Raw genomic sequence first — 25,308 nt, forward strand, 5'->3', positions numbered from 1 at the left:
TAGCAGCTAATACTCCTCGTGCATACATTATACCTATATATACCTCAAGTTCCTTAACAGATAGCTTGAATTCGGTTTTACCTGTTTGTCTGTGAGCTTCAGTGACTACATTTTCTGATATGCTCAAGTATGAAATTGTCTACAAATGCCACGCATTGGCAGGACTTCCTGGCGTTATGCTTCTTTTTGCGTACCCTGTTGGACCTGGTGCTTCTTTTAGAACATTTTGCTGGCATCACCTGCCGGTTCCATGATTACGTGTAGTAATTAGCCCCCACTCGCTTCACTTAGAAGTCAACTTGGTTTCACTACTGTTGACAGGAACGTCATCTTGATTAGTTGTTTTTATGCCGCTTCTGGTATCTTTCTCCCGTCCTCTGCACACACTTGAACTACTTTTCTCAGTACAATGGACGGCCAAGTTCTCACAAGTAGATTTAGAAGAGAATCTTTTCCGTTTAGGAATTGGAGCTGCCTTGACATCAGAAAAGGAAGTCTCCGATTTGGAATCATTTTCACTTGACGAGTCCACTGAGCATTCCTTTGATGGATTATAATCCTCATCCGATTCAGTTCTTCGTTCTCACCGAAGTCCGATTTATCCTCCGGAATGCCACAAAGGAACGCAAGAATTTGTTGATCGCTAAGGTTGTTACGTCGCGAATTTGTGAACTGGCACAGCGCTACCCACAAATAACCATCACTCGCACTAAATCACAAACTTGTTTTCTATGAACAGTCTTGTCTTGTCTTCTACACCCTTATTGGTGTTTTCTGAACGATCACTTTGCACCCACCAAGTTTTGTGCAACAAATGTATGATAAGGCGTGATGTTTAGTTGATTACACCTGTGAAAATAAGAGAATTTTTTTAATTAACATGTAATTATGTTGATTTTTTATATGTTAATGCCAGGTTTTATTAAGTATTGAATCATTGCTTTTATTGCTTTCCAGTTGTTAGTACCAAGAATAAATTTATAGGAAAATGGGGAATGTCCCAAAGTCGAAATCAGTTGATGAAGTAATGTTGATCTGATGTCTATATAGATCGCACTCAAATAATATATGATTCAATGTTCCAATGCCCTTGTCACACCAACAATGGTATGTGTTCTTTTTCTTCATTTGGTATAATTTTGTTGGTATTAAGGCCGTGTTGAACAATATGCGATAATATATTATGACTTCACGTCTCGACTATGTAGATAATTGCTGTACTCGACTTGAGTTGTTATGATCCTTGATTTCCCAATATAATTTCCCAGGAAGATTATTATTAACTCTCCATTGTGTGAAATCAGAATTAATGATGTGGTTAATTAAATTTTTAAATTTGCTTGGTGCTAATTTAATATAAGAAGCAAGACCTTCCTTACATGCATGTTTAGCAGCTAAGTCAATAATGGTCATGTTCTGATCCAGGTCAACGTGAGATTTTCCAAATATTAAAGTTATTAAAATTATTGTTCTTCATTTTTGTATATAAATATTTAATATTTATTATGGTCCAAGAGGTATTTTTCGTCCAATGGGTTGAGCTCAATGCTAATAGCACACTTAATGAATCCGTACATATTGCTGTTTTAGGTAGATTATATCTTTGAATATAGAGAAAAGCTTGACGAATTGCAAATGCTTCTCCTTCATAAATTGAGGTAAATTTCGGCAATTTATATTTTATGATTTTTGATTTGTCAGGTATGTAGATTGCGGCTCCAACATGAGAATTAGGGAATTTCGAAGCATCCGCGTAAACTAAAGTTGTGCCATCTTCCAATGATTGTAGTATCGTTTGCCAAATATTTTTCTGGATTCCTTTTCTTAAATCTGGGTGATGTATCTTCAAGAAATTTGGAAGGATGGGCTTAATCTGTGTTAAATTGACTTGATAATCCCAGACAAAACAGTTGATGGACGGAACCTTTTGTATGTGAGCGTTGAGATGTCTGAACCTCTTGAAAGCCTGAAAGAACCAGGGCTATCCTTTTTATATGGAGTTTTTCTTTTTCCCAATATGTCATTGATATAATCTAGATTTTTAATTATTTGAGAAGAAGATTTTCCCATTACGTTTAAGATGAAACTGTAGGCTTGCTTCATGATGATGGAGTGGATTGGGTTACATCCAAGTTCTGTTAGTAAGGCTCTTTTGGGGCAAAGAGAAGGCTGTGAGAATATTATTTTCGCCAGCGAGTAAATAATTTGTTCCATTTTGTTGAGTTGTGTTTGATTATGCGTTATAAAGATGCTACCATAAGAGATTTTTGCTATATATATCCTTGTTTTAAAATGGTACTTAAGGAGATTGGATTGATATCCCACTTTTTTGATGATAAGCATCTTAATAATTTTTGGTATTTCACTGCTTCGGCCAGTAAGTATTGTACATGATGGTCCCAGGTTAATTTCTTGTCTAAAATTATTCCAAGATATTTAAGTGGGTTTTCCGAAGTAATTGTTACATTATCTATGTTTAAATTAAATTGGTTTGAAGACTTCTTCCTTGTGAAAATTATGAACTTTGTTTTATTCCAGTTAAGATCCAAACCGTTATAAAACATCCAAGAATTAATTTGTTTTAGATTTTGTTCTAACTTTGGGATACTTGCTTTGATGTTAATAGATGGTAACGTTACTAGTATATCATCCGCAAAGCTTATTAACTTACATGGAGACCAATTTTTTTCCATTAAGTCCAAAATGTAAATATTAAATAAAATTGGACTAAGTTAGGTTCCTTGAAGGAGTCCAAGAGAAGTTTGTCTTGACGATGAATAAGAATTATTCAGCTTGATATAAACTTTTCTGTTAATTAGTAAATTATGAATTATTCGGATCATCTTCCCAGGAATTTGTATTTGATGTAACTTTTGCAGTAGTAAGTCTAAGTTCACATTATCGTAAGCACCTTGAATATCCAGTGATACAACTAAAATATTTTTTCTTAAGTAGAAGGATTTGTAAATGTCTGCCGTAAGGAGAGACAAGGCATCATATGTTGAGAAGTTTTTCCTGAATCCAGTAATATTTGATGGAAAAATTTGATTGTGTTCTAGGAAACAAATTAGACGATTCAATAATAAATTTTCGAAGATTTTTAATGAGCATGTCAGTAGTGCTATTGGCCGAAAATTATTAGTGTTTTGAGATGCTTTTACTTTCGGAATAGGAATTATCAAAAATTTTTCCACTGTGCTGGTATCTTGCCTGAATTCCATATATTGTTAAAGTAGTTGAACAATATAGTGAGTCCGGAGGGAGGTAAGTTTTTATAATGATTAAAGCATATCCCATCAATCCCAGGTGTTGTATTTTTCCTTAGGTTATTAATTACTATTTCTAATTCAGTCAAAGTGAAGTTTTTGTCCAGTACATTATGTTACCAAATAAGTATTTTGTTAATAATAATCTATCATTATTTACTGTACATGGAGTTAATTTATTATGAAAGTGGTCATACCATGATGTATCAAATATTGATATATTATTTGTGTCATTTGATTGATTATTTTTAAATTTCTTCCAAAAATTCCATATTTTCAACGATGAGGTTCGTAAGGAGTTTCAGAAATTCTGCCAATGTTGACGTTTCACATTGTTAATTACAAGTTTTGAGATAGCTTTCTGTTTCTGGAATAATCTGAAGTTGTTTGGAGATTTTGTAGTAATAAATTTTTTAAAGAGCAAAATACATTTATTAATGTTTCGCTGGCATTCTGTATTCCACCATATAGGTTTAGGAGAGTATTGCTGTAGATTGGTGTTGACTGAGATGCTTACCGTTTGATGATTGTAAAGATGTCCGAATCGTTCCTGAGATTATGAAGGTTGTCTTGAATTATTTTTTGATATTCAGAACAATTAATATTTTGCGAAACATGCTGTAATTTAGATCGGAAGGTTAGATTGTTACTTTGGTTCGTACTGGGCGTTAGTTGTGATGTATGAGTTCTGAAGATTATGGGAAAATGATCACTATGATACGTGTGAAAGTATGTAGGCCATTCAGTTTCTATATAGTGGACGTGATAGGCAAGGGTTAAGTCTGGAGCACTGAAAGAATCTTCCTGAGCTCTAGTAGGAGTACCATTGTTTAGAAAAAGAAAAGGAGAGTCATTGAGGATGTTGAGAAATTTCCGACCAGCAGAGTCCATTCTATTCGCTTTCCAGATCTTCTGAGAGACATTGAGATCACCACATTTATAATCAATTTTTAAATTATTGATTAGTAAAGCTTTCCAAAAATCGATATCAACCTTAATTTTGGGTGGAGTATAAAAATTTACTATACGTATATCTTGAATTTGATTAGCCATATATTGAATAGAGTTATGATGATATGCCAAGTGTATATTAAAAGTTTGAAATTTTACATTATTTTTAATGCAAATAGCGATCCCTCCGTGTGAATCATGTCTAATTTGGTTTAAACAATTGTAGCCTTTGAGTTTTAGAGGTATTCTTGGTGTACACCACGTTTATTGAAGGAGCAACATATCTGGAGAAAATATATTTATTAAGAGTTTTAAATAATAGATTTTCCCGTAAATGCTCTGGGCATTCCATTGTAATATGGTTAACTTCCTATTTATAATATGTCCCATCAAATTGATTTGGAAAATAACACAGAAACAGAAGAAAATTAGACACAATTTTGTTTTGGAAAAATCAAAAGTGACTTAAAAGTAGAGATATCAGATACTACTTTTTTTATGGATTGATTGCATATCTTGTAATAAAGATAGTAGCGTTTCTTTCTCTGTCTTTTGATTCGTGTTGGTTTCAACTAACAACGTGCGTCGTTGTATTAGTTGATTTAGTTTGTCAGAATTATAGCTATTTAATTCCTGAAGATTACTTCCATGCTCTGAATGTGGAGTAAGTCTTTTTAAGTCTATGAGTTTAGCTTAAGAGGTAAATTTTTGTTTTCCGTTGACGACTGAGTTAGGGCTTTATAGTCTTGAGTTTTGTTAATTGTTTCCCTCTGTTATTGTTTGAATCTCGGAGAGGATCGTGGTACTGTGTAGCAAGGTCCGTCGACCCTACTGTTCCTTTCCTCTTTTAAGGTCGCGTCATAACTACCCTTCTTTGAAAACCGAAGATGCAGTAAAATTGTGACGTCACGGCGGGAGCAGAAACAGCTTTCGCCCAAGGTCCTTGTCATTCACCCTTGCTTGTTTCTTTGATTTTTGCAGGAAAGTGAGTGATTCTTGCTTTCCTATATTAAGAAAACATTAATTACTGGACGTGCTCGTGTTAGCCTATAAGCATGTCGAATTGTACACTAAGTACTAGTCGCAATTATAGTAGAAATACTACGGGTTTCAAAGTTATTTATCATGTATTTCCCTCGGATCCTTTGTGGAAAGTTTGGCAAAAGAAATGCTGTCGAAAAGACATCTTTAAAGTTGAAAACGCCAGCGTCTATTCCGATCATTTTATTCCCCAAGCTTATGGACAGAATTTAAAATGTGAGTTTCTAAATATTCTACCCAAGAAAAAGTTTAAACAAGATGTGCCTTCACTAAACTTACCATTACCATACGGAACCGTGTTGATGTAAATAATGAAATAATTAAATGTACGGAAATTAGGTGTTTAAAGAAAATACAAATCAGACATTGGGGTGCAGCCAGATGAAATAACTATTGTGACTGAAACAAAAAATAACTCTTTGTTTATGTTATTTTCCGTTTGTTCTGTGGAGAGTGAGGGGCATAAACCAAAAGAAGAGCTCTCCTTTTTGCGTAAAGAGAACGAAAAACTGAAGTCTAACAGTATGTACAAAGCCAAATAATATGTTTACAAACGAAGTTAAAAGAATTGGAAAGCAAATATAATAAAGAATTAATTTCAAAGGCCAGTTCTAAAATATAATATTGTGATCGTTTCAATAAAGTGGTTAATAACCGGGTGATGATATATTATTACGAAAAACTTTTACACTAGGCCAAGTAAATATGCTAATAAATGGCAAGAAAAAACTAAGATGGATTGATTAAGATATCATTCGTGCATTAACACAACATGCCTCATTGATAAATTATACAATCATCTGCGGTTACAAGTTCGAATCCCCGTACCCAATGGGTCAACATTTCGACGTTGTATGCAAAATTACCGTTTTTTTTCTGGTATCCTTACTCCAGTTTTGAAAATTTTGACTTAGCAAGGGCGCTACTTAAAGAGTGTGGAAACATTTTCGGTGCTTATATTTGATGAATTGAATGTTAATAGGCGCGTATGCTATGACCAAGAGGTTTATTTATTTTTAGGACCACGCAGAGATGTCCAGGTGGCAATGATTCGAGGCTTAATAGATGTGTGGAAACAGCCAGTGCATTATGATTTCGATAAGAGTATGAAAAGTAAAAAATTACTCTTCGAAATCATATCGAAAGTTGAAGTCTCAGGATTCAAGATAGTTGCGATTCTTTCGAAGTTCAATGGTGGCAATATGGGGCTATGTGGTGATCTCGTTTCACCTTCTTCCAGGTGGATGGAAGCAATAAAATAGTATAAAGTTCTATTTCGAACATTTCACAAAAAACTGTGAATCGAAGAAAAGAAAAAGAATGTGATTGGCCGACCGTTTTACAATTCGTAAGAAAGACAAGACAGACAATTCGCTCTTGAAACTATTCGACAAGGCTAAGACATACTTCAGAATTCGGTTTTTGAATAGAAAAACACAGGAACTGCGCAGGAGGAATGTTCTTTAAGATAGTGGATGCAAAGCTATTCTTCAAGTGCTACTCAATGCTATAGTGAGTACATATTGTATCTGTATGTAGTCTATTTTTATTGCATTTAAAAATGTGTTTTCCTTTGCAAATCGCTACCGCGGAACATAGGCTTAGCACACGATATTTGTCCCTGCTTCACCGCGGTGACGTCACACTACAGCTGGAGAAAGTGGCTACGCAGAAACAGGGAGTTATGAAGGGACCTGTAAAAGCGCGGAACAGTAGGGTCGACGGACCTTGACTGTGTATGCTTCCTCCTTATGGAGAGAAGAGTTTGAACTATCATTAGATATAGGGAGGGTTTTTTTCATCCAATTTGTGAATGACGATGCTTGATCTAATTGAATGCTAGGAGCCGTTCTGAATTGCAAATTAAAGTCCAAGGGCTTCTTAAATAGTGGTGAATTAATTTTATTTGTAGTTCGATTTTTGTTAATATTTTTCCGCTTTTTCCCAGGTGGACTTCGTAGGAGATCTCGTTGATTTGCAAAATGGTTTACTGTTTTTTTGGAAATGATATCAGAGTACGTATATATTTTGCTTCCAGAATTTGGGGATGTGGAAGGCATGTATGACGAATGATCATTGGGAGTCTGAAACGTTCCTGTTCTGATTTTGATTTGTTCCAAAGCTGGCGGCCTTTTAATTATTGAATTGGCTTCATTGAATGAAATTCTTTCTTTGGCCATAAGGATCATGATTTGATCTTGTCTTATTCGTCCTGGGCATTTTTTGAAATCCGCCCTCTGATCTCCTCCATAGTTGAGGCATTTGGTTGAGTTGTTGCAAGAGTCAACTGCATGGGATTGACCACAATTAACACAAGCAAACTTTTTCAAATTACAGTTATTTTTCATGTGTCCGTATTTGTAACAACCCATAATGCACTGCTTTGTTGTTGGTATGTACAGATGTACATCCCGTTTCATGTAATATAACTTTATATCAGTCGGTAAGTACTGGGAATCAAAGGTGAGGATAATTGTGGAAGTTTGTTGGAGAACATTATTATTGTCTCTTCTATAAATTCTACGGGCTGATGTTATTTGTATGTCGCTTTGGATATCTGACAATAGGTCATTCATTGGAATGTCTGTGTCCACTCCATATATAACTCACGTTGAATATAGTAAATGGTTGGGAACGAAAGCTTCCCATTTATTTTCTACCAGAATGGGATGATTCAGAAAATTATTAGCTTCGGTTTCTGAGCGAAATTTTACTTTGATAAGATTACGCCCTATCTTATCTATGAGCTCCACACCAGGAATATCAACGTAAAAAATCTTCCTGCCAATCGCCGTGATATGTTTTTTCCCCAAGTCTTCTGAATCGGATCGTAAAAATACAAAATATGGTGCAAGGTGGTGAGATTGGTATTTATTTTTCCCCAGTTGAGTGGCATGCGTTTGAGGATTGTGAACAGTATTATCAACTTTAACAGATGAATGATTGACATTCTTAGTAATCGTATTTATATTAAGATTCGCAGTAATAGTAGTAGGGGTTGTACTTGTATTTAATGTTTCAATGTCCATATTTGAATTTTCAGTAGAATTAACAACTCCTAATGAATTTTTGACTGAGGTATCCATTTTATCCCTTGTGGACATGGTATACCATTACGAATATGTAGTTAGGCTTAATTTCACACTACAAAAACGAGTATAACACTTAGAGAAATAAATAAATATTTACAGGAATAATTATATACAAATAACAGTAATAGAGTTGACTTAGTTCGATAGACGAAGCAAATAATTAAAGTTGATCTCACCTAGAATGTTGTGAGTCCCTATAACGATGAATTAAGAATGTTCCAGATGCACAAAGATCACGAGACACCACACACTGTAGTGTACCAGTTTGTGATCAATTGTTCTCAATTCTCTCTCTTTTATTTTTAAAACTTTACACCACACTTATGTTTACTTGTTAAACTCCGCTTCTCTCTTCCATGTTTATAAAACTTCCCAATAACACAATCTTAACCAGTGTGAGAACTCAACCAGTCGCCATATTCTCCAATCCAATACGTCTACCAAAAATTCTCAAGTTTTTCTATGAACAGTCAACAAGAAGTTCAACGTCTGTAAAGCACACTTTTGCCAGTAAGGAAAACAAAAAAACCCACCATAAAATTTGAGTCACTAAATGATTCACATATACTGTTTATGGGCTAGTCCTACCACCTCCTGATATCTCGCTAATAACTAACGGTCATATAAAGTAAGAAGATGGCTCCGGAAGTAATGCAAGACTGTGTAGAACTGAGAATTACTTACGTGAACAGAGAATATTATCGCGTAATTTTATCTGACAGCTATGAGAGAGATATCAGGGAATGGTAGGACTGGCATTTTACAAATTTTCAGATGTAAATCCTTTTATGGAAAGTAACAAAAAATTGAACAAAACATGTGTCCGCAAACTCGTCGTTTTGGAGATATAAGCTGCCGAAAGCGTGGTGCAATTTTTTTCACCCGATATATATATATTACATAGAATGAAATTTAATATGCCACGATTGATTTCTGAAGAATTTCGCCAATTTTTCTTTCCTACATATGATTTGTTTAAAAATCGATTCAGTGCAGATGCAAGGAGTCAAAATGACTCCTTCGGGCATCCAAGGTAAATCATGAATTTTTCCGCCGAAATATTAGTGTTAATTTATGTCTCTTGCTGTGCAAATACTTACAACAAATTCATTAAAAGCCACGAAGCCGATTTGTCTTAAATACTTATACAAAAGAAATACGAACAAACTTAATTTGAAAAGGAGTCAGAATGACTTCTCGGGCATCAGAGTGTTAATCACTCACAAAATCTATAGTGTGTGTCAGCATAATATTTCGATTCATAAACAACTAAATATTCACAAAATTCAGGGGTAACGCGGGCCCGGTACCACCCTCAACCTATCTTTTCAAAAAGCAAATATCTCCGTTCGTGCAGGCACGGTGGCTCAGTGCTAGTCTTTTCCAGTGTGGGAAAGACGGTGGCTCAGTGGTGCTTGGTGGTTCATAGTTCGATTCTAGCTTGTGTTAATTATTTTCATAAAAAAAACAATGTATGTAAATTTCCTAGGAGTTCCTCCGTTCCCTCTCACAATACAAATATATCAGAACACTTGTTAATTATAATAATATAAAAAGTTTGATTTGTTATCTCCTCTTGAAGAAGAACACAGACAAAAAAAATATGCACAATAAAACACAAGAGAGAGAGAGACGTTAAAAAACTTCTTACAGTACGAGAGATAGCCACACCGTGACAGTAAAGTAACTTTTTACAAACTTTAGGTGTACTCAATTTATATATACTTTATTTATTAAGATTATAGGGTGTGGGATATAGCATACATAGTATTTCATTTTTTCTTTTCGTTGTCCTTCTGCAAATGCCGCTTAGGTAGTAATAGTCATTGTACAAAAATGAATAGGAAGGGATATTTCGCTTCCAGACATCCTGTCGAATTTATAGTGATCAGAAATATGAGAGATTACATTCAACGATAACCAGTTTTCTTTCTTTCCTATAATTCCACAAAAAGTTCGCCAGAATACCTATCGAGCTAGATGGTTATTAAATATAAATTTCATCAAAGTAATAACTAGTTATTAGACACTTCCATACTGAGCATAAAAACCCTCGTCGCTATGTTTTATTTCTAGTGTCTAAATTCGTTACAAACCAAGTTATCAACAGGATTCATTTTGTCGCTCACAATTTCTTTTATCCTGAGGTGATGTAGTGGTCTCAGCCGATCCTTAAAACTAAGTAGGTTTTACCAGCAGAACCTCTCGTGGTCGCTGTATTAAAACAAACGAAAAACGTGTTACGCAAATCGTAAATATTATTTTTTCTATTTCACGATATGAGTTCAACCGGAGGATGAATTAGCCGTAGCAGCGATATCTGCTCTGTTGCTGACACAAATCCGCCCTCCCCTCCCCCCCCCAAAAAAAAACGAGAGAGAAAGGAAGAGTACAGAGGAGCTGGTGGACCAGAGAGTGAATTCTTCGCCGCAATAATGCACAGGAAAGCACCGTATTTTCAATAGTGAATAATGAATTACTTACAAATCCTCGTTCCTACAAAAAAAAAAAAAAAAAAAGAATTATTCAGTTCCATACCCTATTGAAATTAGTAACTCCGAAAATTCAGCAGCAAGATACGAACATGAGGGAGTCTGTATCAGCTGAAAAACGGTCTGTAGATCCTTGGATGCACCAGATTGTAAAACAGAAAATCAAATGACTTGTCCAAATATGTAAATGAGGGCAGTTATCAGGCGCGGAAAGCTAAAATAAAGAAGAAAGAGCAATTTTCTAGTATTGGTACTGAGTGCATCTTCTCAGGTCAGTACCCACAAAAATGCCCACATAACCCATAAAGTAAACTTATACTCACAGTGAACCCATACCATGCACTACACCTGGAATTTTTGTATTGTGCCAGCATTGTAGAACTGTTCCCTAAAATTTCACAAAAGTCACATAACACTGACGACAATTAACCCTCATTGTTTCTGTTTTGGTGCATCACATCTGAATTTTATGTTTACTAAAATTATTACAAGTGGTTTACGACGAATAAAATAAATGAGTTGAGATGAAAGATGCCTGTATAGAAACTATTTTCCACCGGCGATGAATTTCTGCACAGTTCACAGAATTTGTATTTTGTTTACAAGTGGAACGCTACTAGTATGAAACCATGACAAATGCTATTGAAACTTATATCATTGTCAAAACCCACTCGTTTTCACTACCCTTGCCTATGCGGATACCCACGTTCGCTGACGCACCTGCTCCCTTCAGACGCAACACCTAGCAAACTCTTGGTCTATACAGCTTCGCTCTCCTATGACTCGGTTAGATGGCAATCGTGCTTTTAGTGGCGACCTAGCGCAGGTTGTTTTGTGCTTTTTGGGCTGTAGTTTTTATGCATGCATTCGGACGCTGTATTTATACGCAAATCGTAAAAGAATTATAATTTTTTAACAATTGCTTATGATACCCCCTTCAATTTTAACTATGCCATGTGGGTACTTTCAATGTCGCCCAGCATAAATCATTTAGAAAAGAATAAGAAGGTAATTAGTGAAAGAATTCTAATTTTTGAACAATTATTTCGAGTGGTGCGCCAAAAGTAAACCTGCACGTTTTTTTAACATGTTACATTTTTTTGGCATACAAAATGCACAATAATCACCTATTTTTATCCTTTTAAAAGATGTAATTACATTTGTTAACAGCTGTAGTGTTCGGGCGAATACCTTCACTGCATACCTCCTCTAAGGTCTTTATTCTTGCATTTTTTAAATATAAATCGTTATAACCCGCTGGGGTTCGAATCCTGCCTGTCCCTGTACGGGAAGACTTTCTTGTAAGCCTGGGTTCGATTCTCTCGTTCGGGCACTAAAGATTTTCGTTTATAGTGGATTTAGTGGTTAGAAGAGTAATTCACTCCGCTATTAGTGATGGCTAGAATTAATAGCAAGCAAACCTGCAATTGGACCACGAACCAACATGAACTTAGATTGAGGTTGCACTAGCGCGTACCCACTGTCTTCGGCACGCCCGTTAACATTTACGGAGTGAACACAAGTACCTGAATGTAATACCCACAATCTTGGTAGTAATTCATACGGTAGTGATACATGCTCAAACAACAACATGAAACAAAACAAATACATGAAATAAAATTTATTTGAGTAAAAATAATTTACATATGAAATTAGTTACGTACACCCTTTTTCAATAAATTTCTGATAATGAATCTTTTGTCTGTTTTAATACCTGTTAGCCCATTTAAGATTTCAATAAAAAAAATACAAAAAGCACGAAGAGTAAATTTAGAAAGAAATAATCGATTTTGCCTACTTAGGCTTGCTAGCAAATGATCACCTAGCACTCGTTGATTTACTTAATATCACTTCACATCACAACACCAACATGGGATTAAAATGAAGGAAAGGGGGGATTGAAGTAATTGCTCGCAATCTTCTTTTCTGTCTCATAATCGTTTTCTGGCTCCGTCAGGTTACTGCGGCTTAGCTTCGAACATTAGTCGACTTGTGACTGGATCACTAAATATTGCAAACACCGGTAACACAACAAATGGGATCGTTTTTGTTAACCATTCGTATTGTCTTACCATAATAGTCGGTGATGTTGATAGCAAATATTAAATATTTTTGCGATACCACTTGGATTCCTAGTTCCCACGACGTGCGTTTCTGTAATTTACATGAATATAACGCTTATGCACTTATTTCTTCTTAATTGTAGGCATTTTAAAGCTATGTCTACTTTCTTGAAGTCATTTATGCTTTTCATTTCGTGGCACTTTTACAGATTGTAATATTAATCTTAGATTTCTATTATGTTCAATTTGCCTTCCTCTTCATCCGGTCCATGATACCCAATGATATCTACCACAATGCCTTGCTTCCCGCCTACAATCCCCAATGTTCATGTTCTTGCGCCGTCTAATGACAAAGAACAACATTGAGAAATTGACGAATAACCTTCATTTACAAGTAATATACACCTTGGCAGGTTTTTTTTTTTTTATTATTTCCCATTTAAATTAATGCGATTAGAATATTAAAAGAACAAATAAAAAGTCGATGGCTTATGCTCTCTAAATTTTCAAGTATCATAACCATTTCACAACTTACGATATTCGGTTCACATAATACGAATCACTGCTGCAAAGTGTTGCCAGCACATTGAAAAGAATAAAACCATAACACAGTTTGCGTCAACGTATAGTACATGGAGCCTTATTCCACTTCAGACCAGAGTAACTGGGAAAAATTAAAATGGAATGGGAGTGAGGGAAGACACACACTCACGTATGGCGCGCGGAAGGGACGATGATCTTCTTTGAAGATTATCAGAATCCTGGAATCTTGAACTTTTACTCTTCTTACAAGTTTATTTTTCCGGTTATTACTCCTCTTCTTTGTCGCACTATTAATATTTGATATATTATGATTCACTAACACTTTACACAAACGTAGATGGGCTATTTATTTTATGGGCTATTCACTTTAAATGGGCTTTTTTTTACATATACAAGATAGTATCTTTGCTCATAACACAATGTTTTAATACAAATTGAATAACATTGATTATTATATTTTCACTATATATAACCTACATATATATATATAGTTTTTATATTATGATTATTCATATCAAATGACCTATATAGTTTGTACATCATTACATATGAATCATAAAATTTCAACCTTTTTTTTTATTTTTTTATGTAAGTGTCTGACTCGTGTTGTTACATCTTACACTAAACACTTTTATTATATTACACTAAATGTATTGAGTTTTCAATATTTTAAAGGGTATGGAGTATAAAATGCAAAATAACTATTTTTATACGTATATATACTTACTTATATCTAATTTTCAAAATAACTTTTAATAATGTATTATTTTCATTATTCAGACATTTAAAATAACATTTAAACGACGTTATATCAACTTATTAGTTAACATCAAATATAATGCAATAACACGGCAACATGAGAAAATGAAATAAATTTTCTTGTTAGTAAATAATTTTCCAAAACACATTATATATTAGAAACTTTATTTTCAGCATAGCATTGAATAACATACGTTAATCGAGATTTAATGAAGACTTATCTGCGCATTCAAGATCCACAGCTAAATTTTTACAATGTAATAATTCAGTTGTGATTCTCTCTGACCACTCCACAGTCTGCGTTGCTAAATTTCGAAGATACCTACCCACAATGAATCATTTATTTCCCATCCCGAGACGAGGCCGTAAGATAGAATACAAAATTAATATCTAAAATAATACAGAATGGGACTTACCAAAATTGCTTACTCCGAGCTTTAAAGAAATATTATATTACCCAAAATGTATAGGGGAAGGAACCTCGTCTCCATGACTTGGCATATATCTTTGCTGGGTTTTCCATTACCTTGGAAAAGAAAATATCAACGGCCATCTGGAAGTCGCATCACTGATCACAGATGACTGCTTACATCATCAAATAACTTTTTTTACATACCTTGGACTCGCTCATTTAATAACATAAGGATTTTGTAAATTTACCAACGCAAATTCCAATACATCAGATGAGCATAGGTTTTTACAGTACAGAAAATTCAAATACTTGTCAACATTCAACAATTTCTCTAAAATTTTGTGTATTCGTTCATTATTACTTCTTGATTGAACCCTTTGAGATTAATATACTGGTACAGTGGTTAATGCGTTGCAAAGAACAGTTTCAACACTGTTTCTAAATCTGAATTTTTAAATTCACTTGAGATTACATCGTGATATTTTTCAGAACTGTGTTTTACAGCTAAATGTAACCAATTTTTTCGAGTTTGTTTCGTAGGTTTCCACCCTTAAGTCGATCTACAGAATGCGAGCCAATTGATTTACCAGTTAAAGGATCTAACAATTTACCAATTTTCTTAACTTCTTATACGGTTCAAAAAGGAAATTTTAATTTTATTTATTATTATAATTTTTTTTTGTAACTTTCGGAAATCTTGAACATCGCTAAGGTCAAATTTCTAAAATGTACACAGTCCGGTTTTTTTTTTCAAACATATTTTCATCCTATTCCCACTCTTGGTTTCTCGAGTGCAACAAGAATTTTGAATTTTATTCCAAAACATTTAATAAACATACTTTCATAATTACCTGTGTGGTTTCTGCAACAAATATTTACTTTGATAAACGATGATTTTCCGTTCAGGTACGATGTTTCACCGTCAACAATGACGTCAAGTTGCATATTGGTAGAAATTTTATCTTTCAACTTACCACATTGCTTCACTAAGGTATGATCTCCACGCGTTTTGTAATTTTGTTTACTACACTTATTTTTTTTTTCAAAAATTTGTTGCGGGAAATTTTCTGCTTGATTTTGAATGAAACACTGAATTTTCATTTCTGATCGAACTTGTTTTTCATTTTCCCTGTGTGATTACGCGTAGGTACTGTCACCGGATGTCCAAGCCACCTAGCACAAGTTCGTTTGACTAACCTAGCTTTAGCTTTAATGTTACATTTGTTTTGAATTTTCAACACTTTGCTACAACGCGGTTTTTTCACCTGATTTCTAAATTTTTCATGGACACCATCATGATTTTTAACAACTAATTTCTGCATATAGTTTCCTTCCGCATTTACTTTTACGTTTCTGAGTAAGTTATGATGTTTACTGGATATTGATTTTTCGCTTTGCTTTTCACTTACCTTTTCTAATCGTAGTTTCTCTGGAGTGATTACATTGACCTTTTTATTACTGCTTGCCACCATGCAATTGCGTTTACACTGACATTGGGTTTTCTTAACATTTCTACGGACAAGTCTTGAAATTTTCTCAAAAGATCGCAAAATTCTGTGCATGCCTTTTATTTTTCGTTTTAATTTTCTCAATTTTTGTTTCTTACCGTGCTTATACTTGCTACGCCGTGACCAATATTTGTACTTCCTGACAAATTTACTCAAAGTATATTCCAGGCTACCAAAACTATTTTGACTAATTTCAACTTGTTTACGCCCTGATATTTCACCAACCTTATTCTCATTGATGCTACGAGTGCCTGAACTGATTTTATCATTCATTACATATACTTGGGTGCATAGAAAACAATAAAAACTTATGCGCTTGAAGTTTGTAACATACACATTTCTTACTACCAAGTGGGTAATGTTTTGCCTATTATCAATCTGAACCATAACTATGTTCACGAAGTACGAATATATGTCATTACTTGGAATACATGCTAACCTATCTGTTTGCGAGGTGCTTTGGACGCATCCTAGCTCCATTAAATTCAAAATATGACTAATGAGTAACGAGCGCACTTTCTTGCCTACATTCATTCATATTACTACATTAGTACAATTACACGCACAAAACCTATCAATGCACTTTCTTCCGTAACATGACATATATTTTATGTTCAAAACATCTATCTGCTGTTTAAATTTCGAACGAACATTAGGCCTACTTGACGTAACACTGTTTGACACTGGCTGACTACTTATTTGTTTAACAGTACAAGCGCTAGCGACGACTGAATGATATACATCTTTTTGGCACCCTTGTTCTACATCTGCACAACTAAACTTTTCAATTGGCGCTTCGATTGATTCAATTTTCTCAAATGCTCGGTCCCCCTTTTCTTCACATTTACCCCAAATTTCTTTCCTTACTACTTCTAATTGTACCTCAAGTTTATTGTCAATCGGCTTTTTTGTTGTTTCACTAACTTCCACAAATTTACTTTCCAAAGATTCGCTAATCCTTTCAATTTTGCTTTCTAACGATTCATGTACATTATTAGTTTGTTCGCTAACTTTTCCAATATTTCCTTTCAAAGATACATTAAATTTTTCTATTTTACTTTTTAACGATTCGTTGCCACTATCTATTGTTGTTTTCTTAAGATTCGCGTAAAGTTTGAATTTTAGCTTTATTTGCATTAATTGCATCCAACAATAACTTGACATTACTTTCATCCAATTTGCACAGCTATATAAAAATTCTAAACACAAGTGAGAAACTTACCTCTTACCTCTATGTTTCTACGCATGAATCACTACTTTTGCTTTAACGGTTCAGATAGATGAATCCAAGTTCGGAAAACGGAAAAATCACCGCGGTCGTGTGATCGATGGCACGTGGGTTTTTGGAGGTTGGTTCTGGCAATGTATTCATGTGTGTCGTGAAGAACAGAAGTGCTGAAGAGCCAATAGGTGTTCTTCGAAAGTGGGTAAAACTTGGTACAATCATTCATACCGACTGCTGGAAGTCATATGATAGGTTGGCTGAGGTGGGATTTCAGCACTTCACAGTGAATCATAGCCTGAATTTCGTAGATCCCGTTACTGGCGCTCATACGCAAAATATCGAGCGGTTGTGGCGAGACGCGAAGGACAGCATTCCGAGATATGGGAACAAAACACACCATTTCGTCGGACATCTGGCCTCCTTTCTTTTCAAGAAAAGGTATCCCCTCACAACTCGGTTTCACAACTTTCTGTTGGAAGTCGCTAGAATATATCCTCCAACCATTTGAGGTATGTGAAAATGAATGCTTCCTGGCCGTTATTCTATTTTTCGTTGCATTTCTGAATTTTGCCCTTGTACTGTCTAGTGCCCTTGTACTTATGTGAAAATGAGTGCTTCCTGGCCGTTATTCTCTTTTTCGTTGCATTTCTCAATATCGCCCTTGTACTTAATATATATGTTTGTTTGGTGCCCTTGTACTCAATGTATGACTATGTGTGGGGGATTGAACTCATATCGCATGTCTCGTGCACGAGGATACTTCTTACTGTTGTCCTACCTACAAAATGATTGTATTAGATGTATAAGTTGTAATAGAACACATAACAAACCGAGAACACGCTGTATTCAGACTCCATGTTGGAGTGTGATCACAACATGATCTGGGTTTGTTGTGTGTTCTATTACCACTTGTAGATCATATAAAATCATTTCTGTAGGTAGTACAACAGTAAGAAGTATGCACGTGCACAGGAGATGAGAAGTAGCTGTTGTAAACTATTACCTTCTGTCGCTGTTTGGTGCGCCATTCTTATAACCCGCTGGGGTTCGAATCCTGCCTGTCCCCGTACGGGAAGACATTCCTGTAACCAGCCTGGATTCGATTCTCTCGTTCGGGCACTAACGATTTTCGTTTATAGTGGGTTTATTGGTTAGAAGGAACGAGTAATTCACTCCGCTATTAGTGATGGCTAGAATAAATAGCAAGCAAACCTCCAATTGGACCACGAACCAACATGAACTTAGATTGAGGTTGCACTTGCGCATACCCACCGTCTTCGGCACGCCCGTTAACATTTACGGAGTGAACACAAGTACCTGAATGTAATACCCACAATCTTGGTAGTAATTCATACGGTAGTGATACATGCTCAAACAACAACATAAAACAAAACAAACACATGAAATAAAATTTATTTGAGTAAAAATAATTCACATGTGAAATTACTTACGTACACCCTTTTTCAATAAATTTCTGTTAATGAATCTTTTGTCCGTTTTAATACCTGTTAGCCCATATAAGATTTCAATAAAAAAATAAAAAAGCACGAAGAGTAAATTCAGAAAGAAATAATCGATTTTGCCTACTTAGGCTTGCTAGCAAATGACCACCTAGCACTCGTTGATTTACTTAATATCACTTCACATCACAACACCAACATGGGATTAAAATGAAGGAAAGGGGGGATTGAATTAATTGCTCGCAATCTTCTTTTCTCTGTCTCATAATCGTTTTCTGGCTCCGTGAGGTTACTGCGGGTAGACTTGTGACTGGATCACTAAATATTGCAAACACCGATAACACAACAAATGGGATCGTTTTTGTTAACCATTCGTATTGTCTTACCATAATAGTCGGTGATGTTGATAGCAAATATTAAATATTTTTGCGATACCACTTGGATTCCTAGTTCCCACGACGTGCGTTTCTCCAGTTTGAGTAATTTACATGAATATAACGCTTATGCACTTATTTCTTCTTAATTGTAGGCATTTTAAAGCTATGTCTACTTTCTTGAAGTCATTTATGATTTTCATTTCGTGGCACTTTTAAAGATTGTAATATTAATCTTAGATTTCTATTATGTTCAATTTGCCTTCCTCTTCATCCGGTCCATGATGCCTACCAGCAAGGTTCGTATATACACCAGTGATGCCAGTTTTGTAACTGCGAATTTCCCGTCCGAAGCCATGAAATTTCCCGATTAGATGCAAAATTTCCCGCCAACTAAAATAGATACAATTTATAACACCTAGTGATAAATGATTTTGAAAAATATCACTTCAGAGGGCCTATAACGTGCAGTTGAACTCATTCTTGTAATGTAGAAGTCACTATTTACAGTTATGTATGATAATATTAAAACGATGCTGGCACAATATTAAAAAAAATTCAAGAACACTGTGATCTTTTATTATTATTATTATTTTTTTTTTAACGAACATTATGTTTTTCTTTATAGTTTGGAAGGGAATGTTGTGTTCGGCAAAGAAACACAATACAATTTTCTGATCTTAACAAGATTTTGGTTTTGCTGCACATTACTTGTTCCCTGCTAAGAAAAGAAAGAAAGCTGTAGCAATAGACAAAATATTTTGCTATTGCATTACATTAACTAGATGCTTAAAGTTTTTTTTTTTTTTTGTGTGTGATAGTGAAGCTCACTTTTACTACAAAAGACTCAACGTTACAGGTCTTATACCTAGCTTTGGTATCGATTCCCAATTTCTGCTTTTTCCTATCATATGTATCGGATGGGTTTGACATTTCCTTTCATTATCGAAACATAGCAGTGACACCAGTGTGCGTGCCAACACACAGAACCACCAGACAACTGTACCCAATTTGTTTTGGAAACAATAAACCAATCTCACATGTGCAAGGGAAAGGGTAGCACAGCGGAAAGATCAGGTATTTACTCATGGTCAGTTCGCAACAGGAGTCCATAGTACCAGACCCTTTTTGTTTCATTTTGTTTTTACTAATCGTTTGTGCTGGCTATATGCCTGCTTAGTTGGTCAACATTGAGAAAAGTCAGTGAAGAGATTGTTCATGTAAGAGAGAATGAGCAAAAGAAGAAAAAAATGAATGAATGATAAAACATACCAGAAAAGTCGAGAATGTCAGAATTTCCCGTTTTCAGCCTATTTTAAACAAAAATTCCCGCATTCCCGGCAGTGCTCAGAATTTCCCGTTTTACGGGAAATTTCCCGCCAACTGGCATCACTGATATACACTACAGGTTGCGCCAGCCCAATCGTTGGATGTGTGACGTCACCGGGTAAGCAGACGCGAGTATTTTCTTGCAGCAAAATTCCCGTCCAAAGCCACAAAATTTCCCGATGTGATGCAAAATTTCCCGCTAACCTAAATAGATATAATTTACATCTAGTAGTAAACAATTTTAAAAAATACCGCTTTAGACAGACTATGATGTACAATGGAATTCATTCTCGTAGTATAAAAAGGTATTATTTATAGTTATGCATGATAAGGTAAAAACAATTTTTTTTTTTTTAAATACTGTGTACACTTTTTTGTAACGAACACTATGTTATGTCTATCACTTTTCAGTATGTATATCACTTGGCTTCTTCCTTCTTTTAGGAATTGCAGTTTAATTTAAGATGCAGATATCTGTCCCTGTCATCTGTCACCAATTATCTAAACGATATCAATCAATGAAAATGATCACAGTTTAAACATAAATAAATGATTTAAAACAATAAACATTTCTGCTTTTCGAATATTTTTATTAGTTTTGAAGATGTTATAGAAAAACTAAAATTAGCGATAGTTTAATTTCGCTGAAGTGAAGACCCTTAAAGAAAGTCCTCGTAAAGTGAATCTGCACTCATGAATGCAACTCCTACCCTGAGAAACAATTTTTAAGGTATTACGAATTAATTTCGTGAAGAAATAACTACATATAACAAGATAGCACATGATCGTTCCATACACATCATATACAGGCATATTGTCAATCTGTACGCAATAATCTGAGCATGCGCCAAAGTAATAACATGCCAGAACGTCTTAATCTTTTAAATCAAGAAAAGTGAAAAAATGTTTGCTTTTTTTTTAAAAAAAAAAAGTCACGGAATATTCTCAATCTACGCCAATTTTGGGAAGTCGCCTGTAGTACTTAGCACTAATATTCTTTAATTTTATAGTTATACAAAACAGATTACTGCTAGTATGCATCAAAATAATGTCAATTGCTTTCCGTATCCACATACTGAATTTTAGTGTCACCGCATAGCGATTTTCGTTTGTTTTATTTGATATAATGTTGGATAGAAATAGAACAAGTTCTAATTTAGAGCTGTTGTGTCAAATGTTGTAACCAACCAAAAGGTGCATACAACTTGGGATCATAAATGTTCAAATTCCACTTTGATGAAATATTTGATACAATATTTGTTCGTCTATAGCGTATTTAAAAAAGTTGAGAATGTCTCCATTTCCCGTTTCCAGCCTATTTTAAAGAAAAATTCCCGCATTCCCGCCAGTGCTCAGAATTTCGCATTTTACGGGAAATTTCCCACAAACTCGCATCACTGGCTTGGCTGTGCTTACCACATGACGTCACACGTGTTCGGCATAGTTCGTAATCTCAGTTTGCGGCGCCCCCCTGCCTACCAGAATGCCTTGCTTCCCGCCTGCAAACCCCAATGTTCATGTTCTTGCACCATCTAATGACAAAGAACAACATTGAGAAATTGACGAATAACGTTCATTTACAAATAATATACACCTTGGCAGGTTTTTTTTATTTGCCATTTAAATTAATGCGATTAGAATATTAAAAGAACAAAAAAAAAGTCGATGGCTTTTGCTCTCTAAATTTTCAACTAAATTTTGAAGTATCATAACCACTTCCACATCCACTTCTGGGGGGAGGAGACGCTCCCCCTTTCTATGTTCCAGCAGCGACGCCTTGAACATGGGGTGTAGTAAGAAAGGTAAGTGCAAGGGTAAATGACGTAGAAGGTTAGCTTAGTTTAGGAGGTAATGTAGCGTAGGTAAAGACAATGGGGGCTGCTCTCAGTGATTACAGATCAAGCTTATTAAGCAGAAGAAGCTGAAGGAGATGATAAATCACTGTGGAATTGTTGATGGATAGAATGGTGCACACCGGCATGGGACCATAACCAAGTAAAGAGTGCAATGAAGAAAGAAACACTGGTCGGTAGTGCTGGGTGTATGTACAGGCTTAGATTAGATGATTCAAGGTACCTAGATCTTCCTGGCAGTAGCAGAGTGGATTATCACGTAGTCCCTGACGATATTTTTGCACTGGAGTCTGTGCGGTGTTGAGTCGAAGTCGGGTGTACAAAACATGATGAGCAAGAGTCCATTTAGGGTGATAGATAAAAGAACGCGTGGTAGGATTAGGTTCTATTCGCCAGTAGTATTTACCTGGTCCACCTCGAGCCTGATGTTGATAGTTCCGCCATTCGGTCTTCTGCTGTTCTCCAAGTGTTGGGATAAATGATGTAGCCGGTAACTTCACCGTTACAGGCACTAATAACGCTCCTTGTTTACTTAATTGGTCGGCCTCTTCATTACCTGGTATCATTTTATGAGCTGGTACATGTATGAAAGTTACCGGTAGTCCTTTGCTTTGTATTTGACATACCTGTTGGAGAATATTGACCAGAATCCAGTTGGAATGAGCTGGTTGGGCTGTGGGAAGAAGACGACGAAGAACACTCTGACTGTCACTACAAATACAGCTAACAGGCGGTTGGAGACATAACACACGTTGCAATGCGGCTCGAATAGCAAACGCTTCGGCCATGTTGATTGATGTGTGGCCAGGCAATGCCTGATGAAAGCTCCAATTGTAATGCGGTATGAATACGCCAATTCCTTCGATTGTCCAGCCTTGATCTGTTTAGAAGCATCCGGGTAAATTAGTAAAGCCTCTGCATGGTGTTGGTTAATATAGTCTTCCCATAAATGCGATGTTAGAGAGCGGGGAGCATTATTCAGCCAGTGGGGCGCAAGAGATGGAAATTCTACTTGCGTAGGAGTGATGTGCGTGGTGTATGAGGATTGGTAGGATGAGAGTTTAGGCGTGCGGTAGATAAAATTCAGCCAATGTTTTACACGAACATACACAAAATAGGTCCAAGGCAGCTGGCGATGATAAGGTAGGGTTTTGCTTCTGTTAGTAGCATATAGGAGTTGTGTTTTGGGGATGATGGGTGATGTAATTGCCATACGGTTCAAGATGAAAAGTTTAGCTACATGAAAAGCTTGGATATTGTATGGAATGATACCTGCTTCTTCCAAGAGTGCCCTGTTGGGTGAGTTTCGAGGTTGCCGAAGTATTGAACGGAGTCCTTGCACTTGTAATCGAACACACAGTTCACTGAGACGCCGAGGTAGTGGAGAAAGAGCTGGACAGCCATATAGAAGTCTTGATTCCAAACACTGACGAAATATGCATAACTGTGATCTAATGTCCAATCCCCATCTCTTAGCACTGAGTCCACTGATAAGGTTAAGAACGGGTTGTACTTTGATGTTAAGTGTGTCGAGATGTGCTTTCCAAAGGAGTCGAGAATCCAATGTCACTCCGAGGTAATGGAGATGAGGAACAGGCGAGAGTTGGGGATCTTGAAGTATTAGTGGCGGAGCGAGGTCAATATGAACAGCCATTAGATATTCCCTCCGTTGAAAAGTACTCCATATGTCGGTGACGAGACTAGTAAGAGCGTCGTGTGTGCTTCGAGATCGGCGGAACCCATCAAGGGTTGGGGGAAATATATCGTAATATTCTGCCCACCACATAAGACGTTGTAAGAGAATCTTCTCAAAAATTTTAAAGATGCACGGCAACAATGTGATCGGTGGGTAGCTGCTAGGGTCGAAACTGGCACAACAAGGTGATATTTCCAGGACTGCGGTACGTGTGAAGTTTGAAGTACACTGTTGTACAGTTGCAGCAGATAGTTGAAACCGCTGGCAGGAAGCAGTTGGAGGCGGCGAAACTTGATACCATCGACACCAGGTGAGGTAGAAGGAGAACTCTGAAGCACTCGTTGAAGCTCTGTGGCTGTAATCGGAAGTAAAGCAGGATCCTTTTCAGATGGGACCAGGCAGTGCTGCAGGGTTTGCCGAGCCGGTAATGGAGTGGCCGGAGTGACCATCGCATGAAACGAAGTAAGCCAGTCTTCATTAAGTACCGTTGGTGGAGGCCTCTGAATGTACCCTTGCATTCTGGATTGGATATAGTTCCATAAACGTCGAGGTGTGGTGGAGAGAGTTAGAGTACGGCAAAACTGTATCCAGTGAGCCTTTTTCTTGGAAGCTTGTGTTCGTCGAAAGTTGGCATGGGCTTCCTGATATCTAAGGTAACTTTCTCGGGATCGACTTTGCAGGTACTCCAGTTGACAACTCCGGCGATAGTTACAACTTCGCAGACATTCTATGTCCCACCATGGTGGATTGCTGACAAGTAAACCTTACGTTTGGGTGAATCGAGTTGCTGACTGAGACACATATGAGAAAGTAGTACTAAATGTAGTCAGTATTTCAGTGAAGTTGTAGGTGCGAAGCTCCAGGGGTTTACGAGATACAGCTACCAGAACATCACATGGAAGTACAGAATAGTATTCATACAGTTGGAGGTAAAAGCCCTGTAAGACCTCTTGTAACGACAAAAGGTGAATAACAAAAATATGGGTACATATTAGGACTAGGGGGAAGTTATATAGTAAGAGTATACCTGACGACGGCCATCTTGAAATCCGCCATTTTGAATTAAGGTTAAGTTTTTAAAATAGGAATAGAGTCATGTGATACACGATTTAAGGCGCAAATTTAATCAGAACAACAATGGTGACGTTAATTTTGATTTACGCGCAATTGGTAAAAAGTTACAGGGAAATTATATATTGTTGCAGCATATGTATTAGTCCTTTACCCCACCTTGTAAATTTTGT

The 25,308-nt window shown here is 36.1% G+C and overlaps 1 protein-coding gene across 1 annotated transcript in view; it reads left to right on the forward strand.

The window, feature by feature from the left end:
• The first annotated feature begins 1,069 nt into the window (after positions 1–1,069).
• The window catches only part of LOC145686461 (ankyrin repeat and SOCS box protein 14-like), a 150,709-nt gene continuing 126,470 nt past the window's right edge, over positions 1,070–25,308 (forward strand). The window contains exon 1 of the mRNA XM_081759786.1: positions 1,070–1,107. Coding sequence (XP_081615912.1) covers positions 1,085–1,107 — 23 coding nt within the window. The 5' untranslated portion in view covers positions 1,070–1,084. The remainder of the gene's footprint in view (positions 1,108–25,308) is intronic.

This window comes from Thermobia domestica, chromosome 5 (assembly GCF_964235325.1).
Source record: "Thermobia domestica chromosome 5, izTheDome1.hap1.1, whole genome shotgun sequence".
NCBI classification, from domain to species: Eukaryota; Metazoa; Arthropoda; class Insecta; order Zygentoma; family Lepismatidae; genus Thermobia; species Thermobia domestica.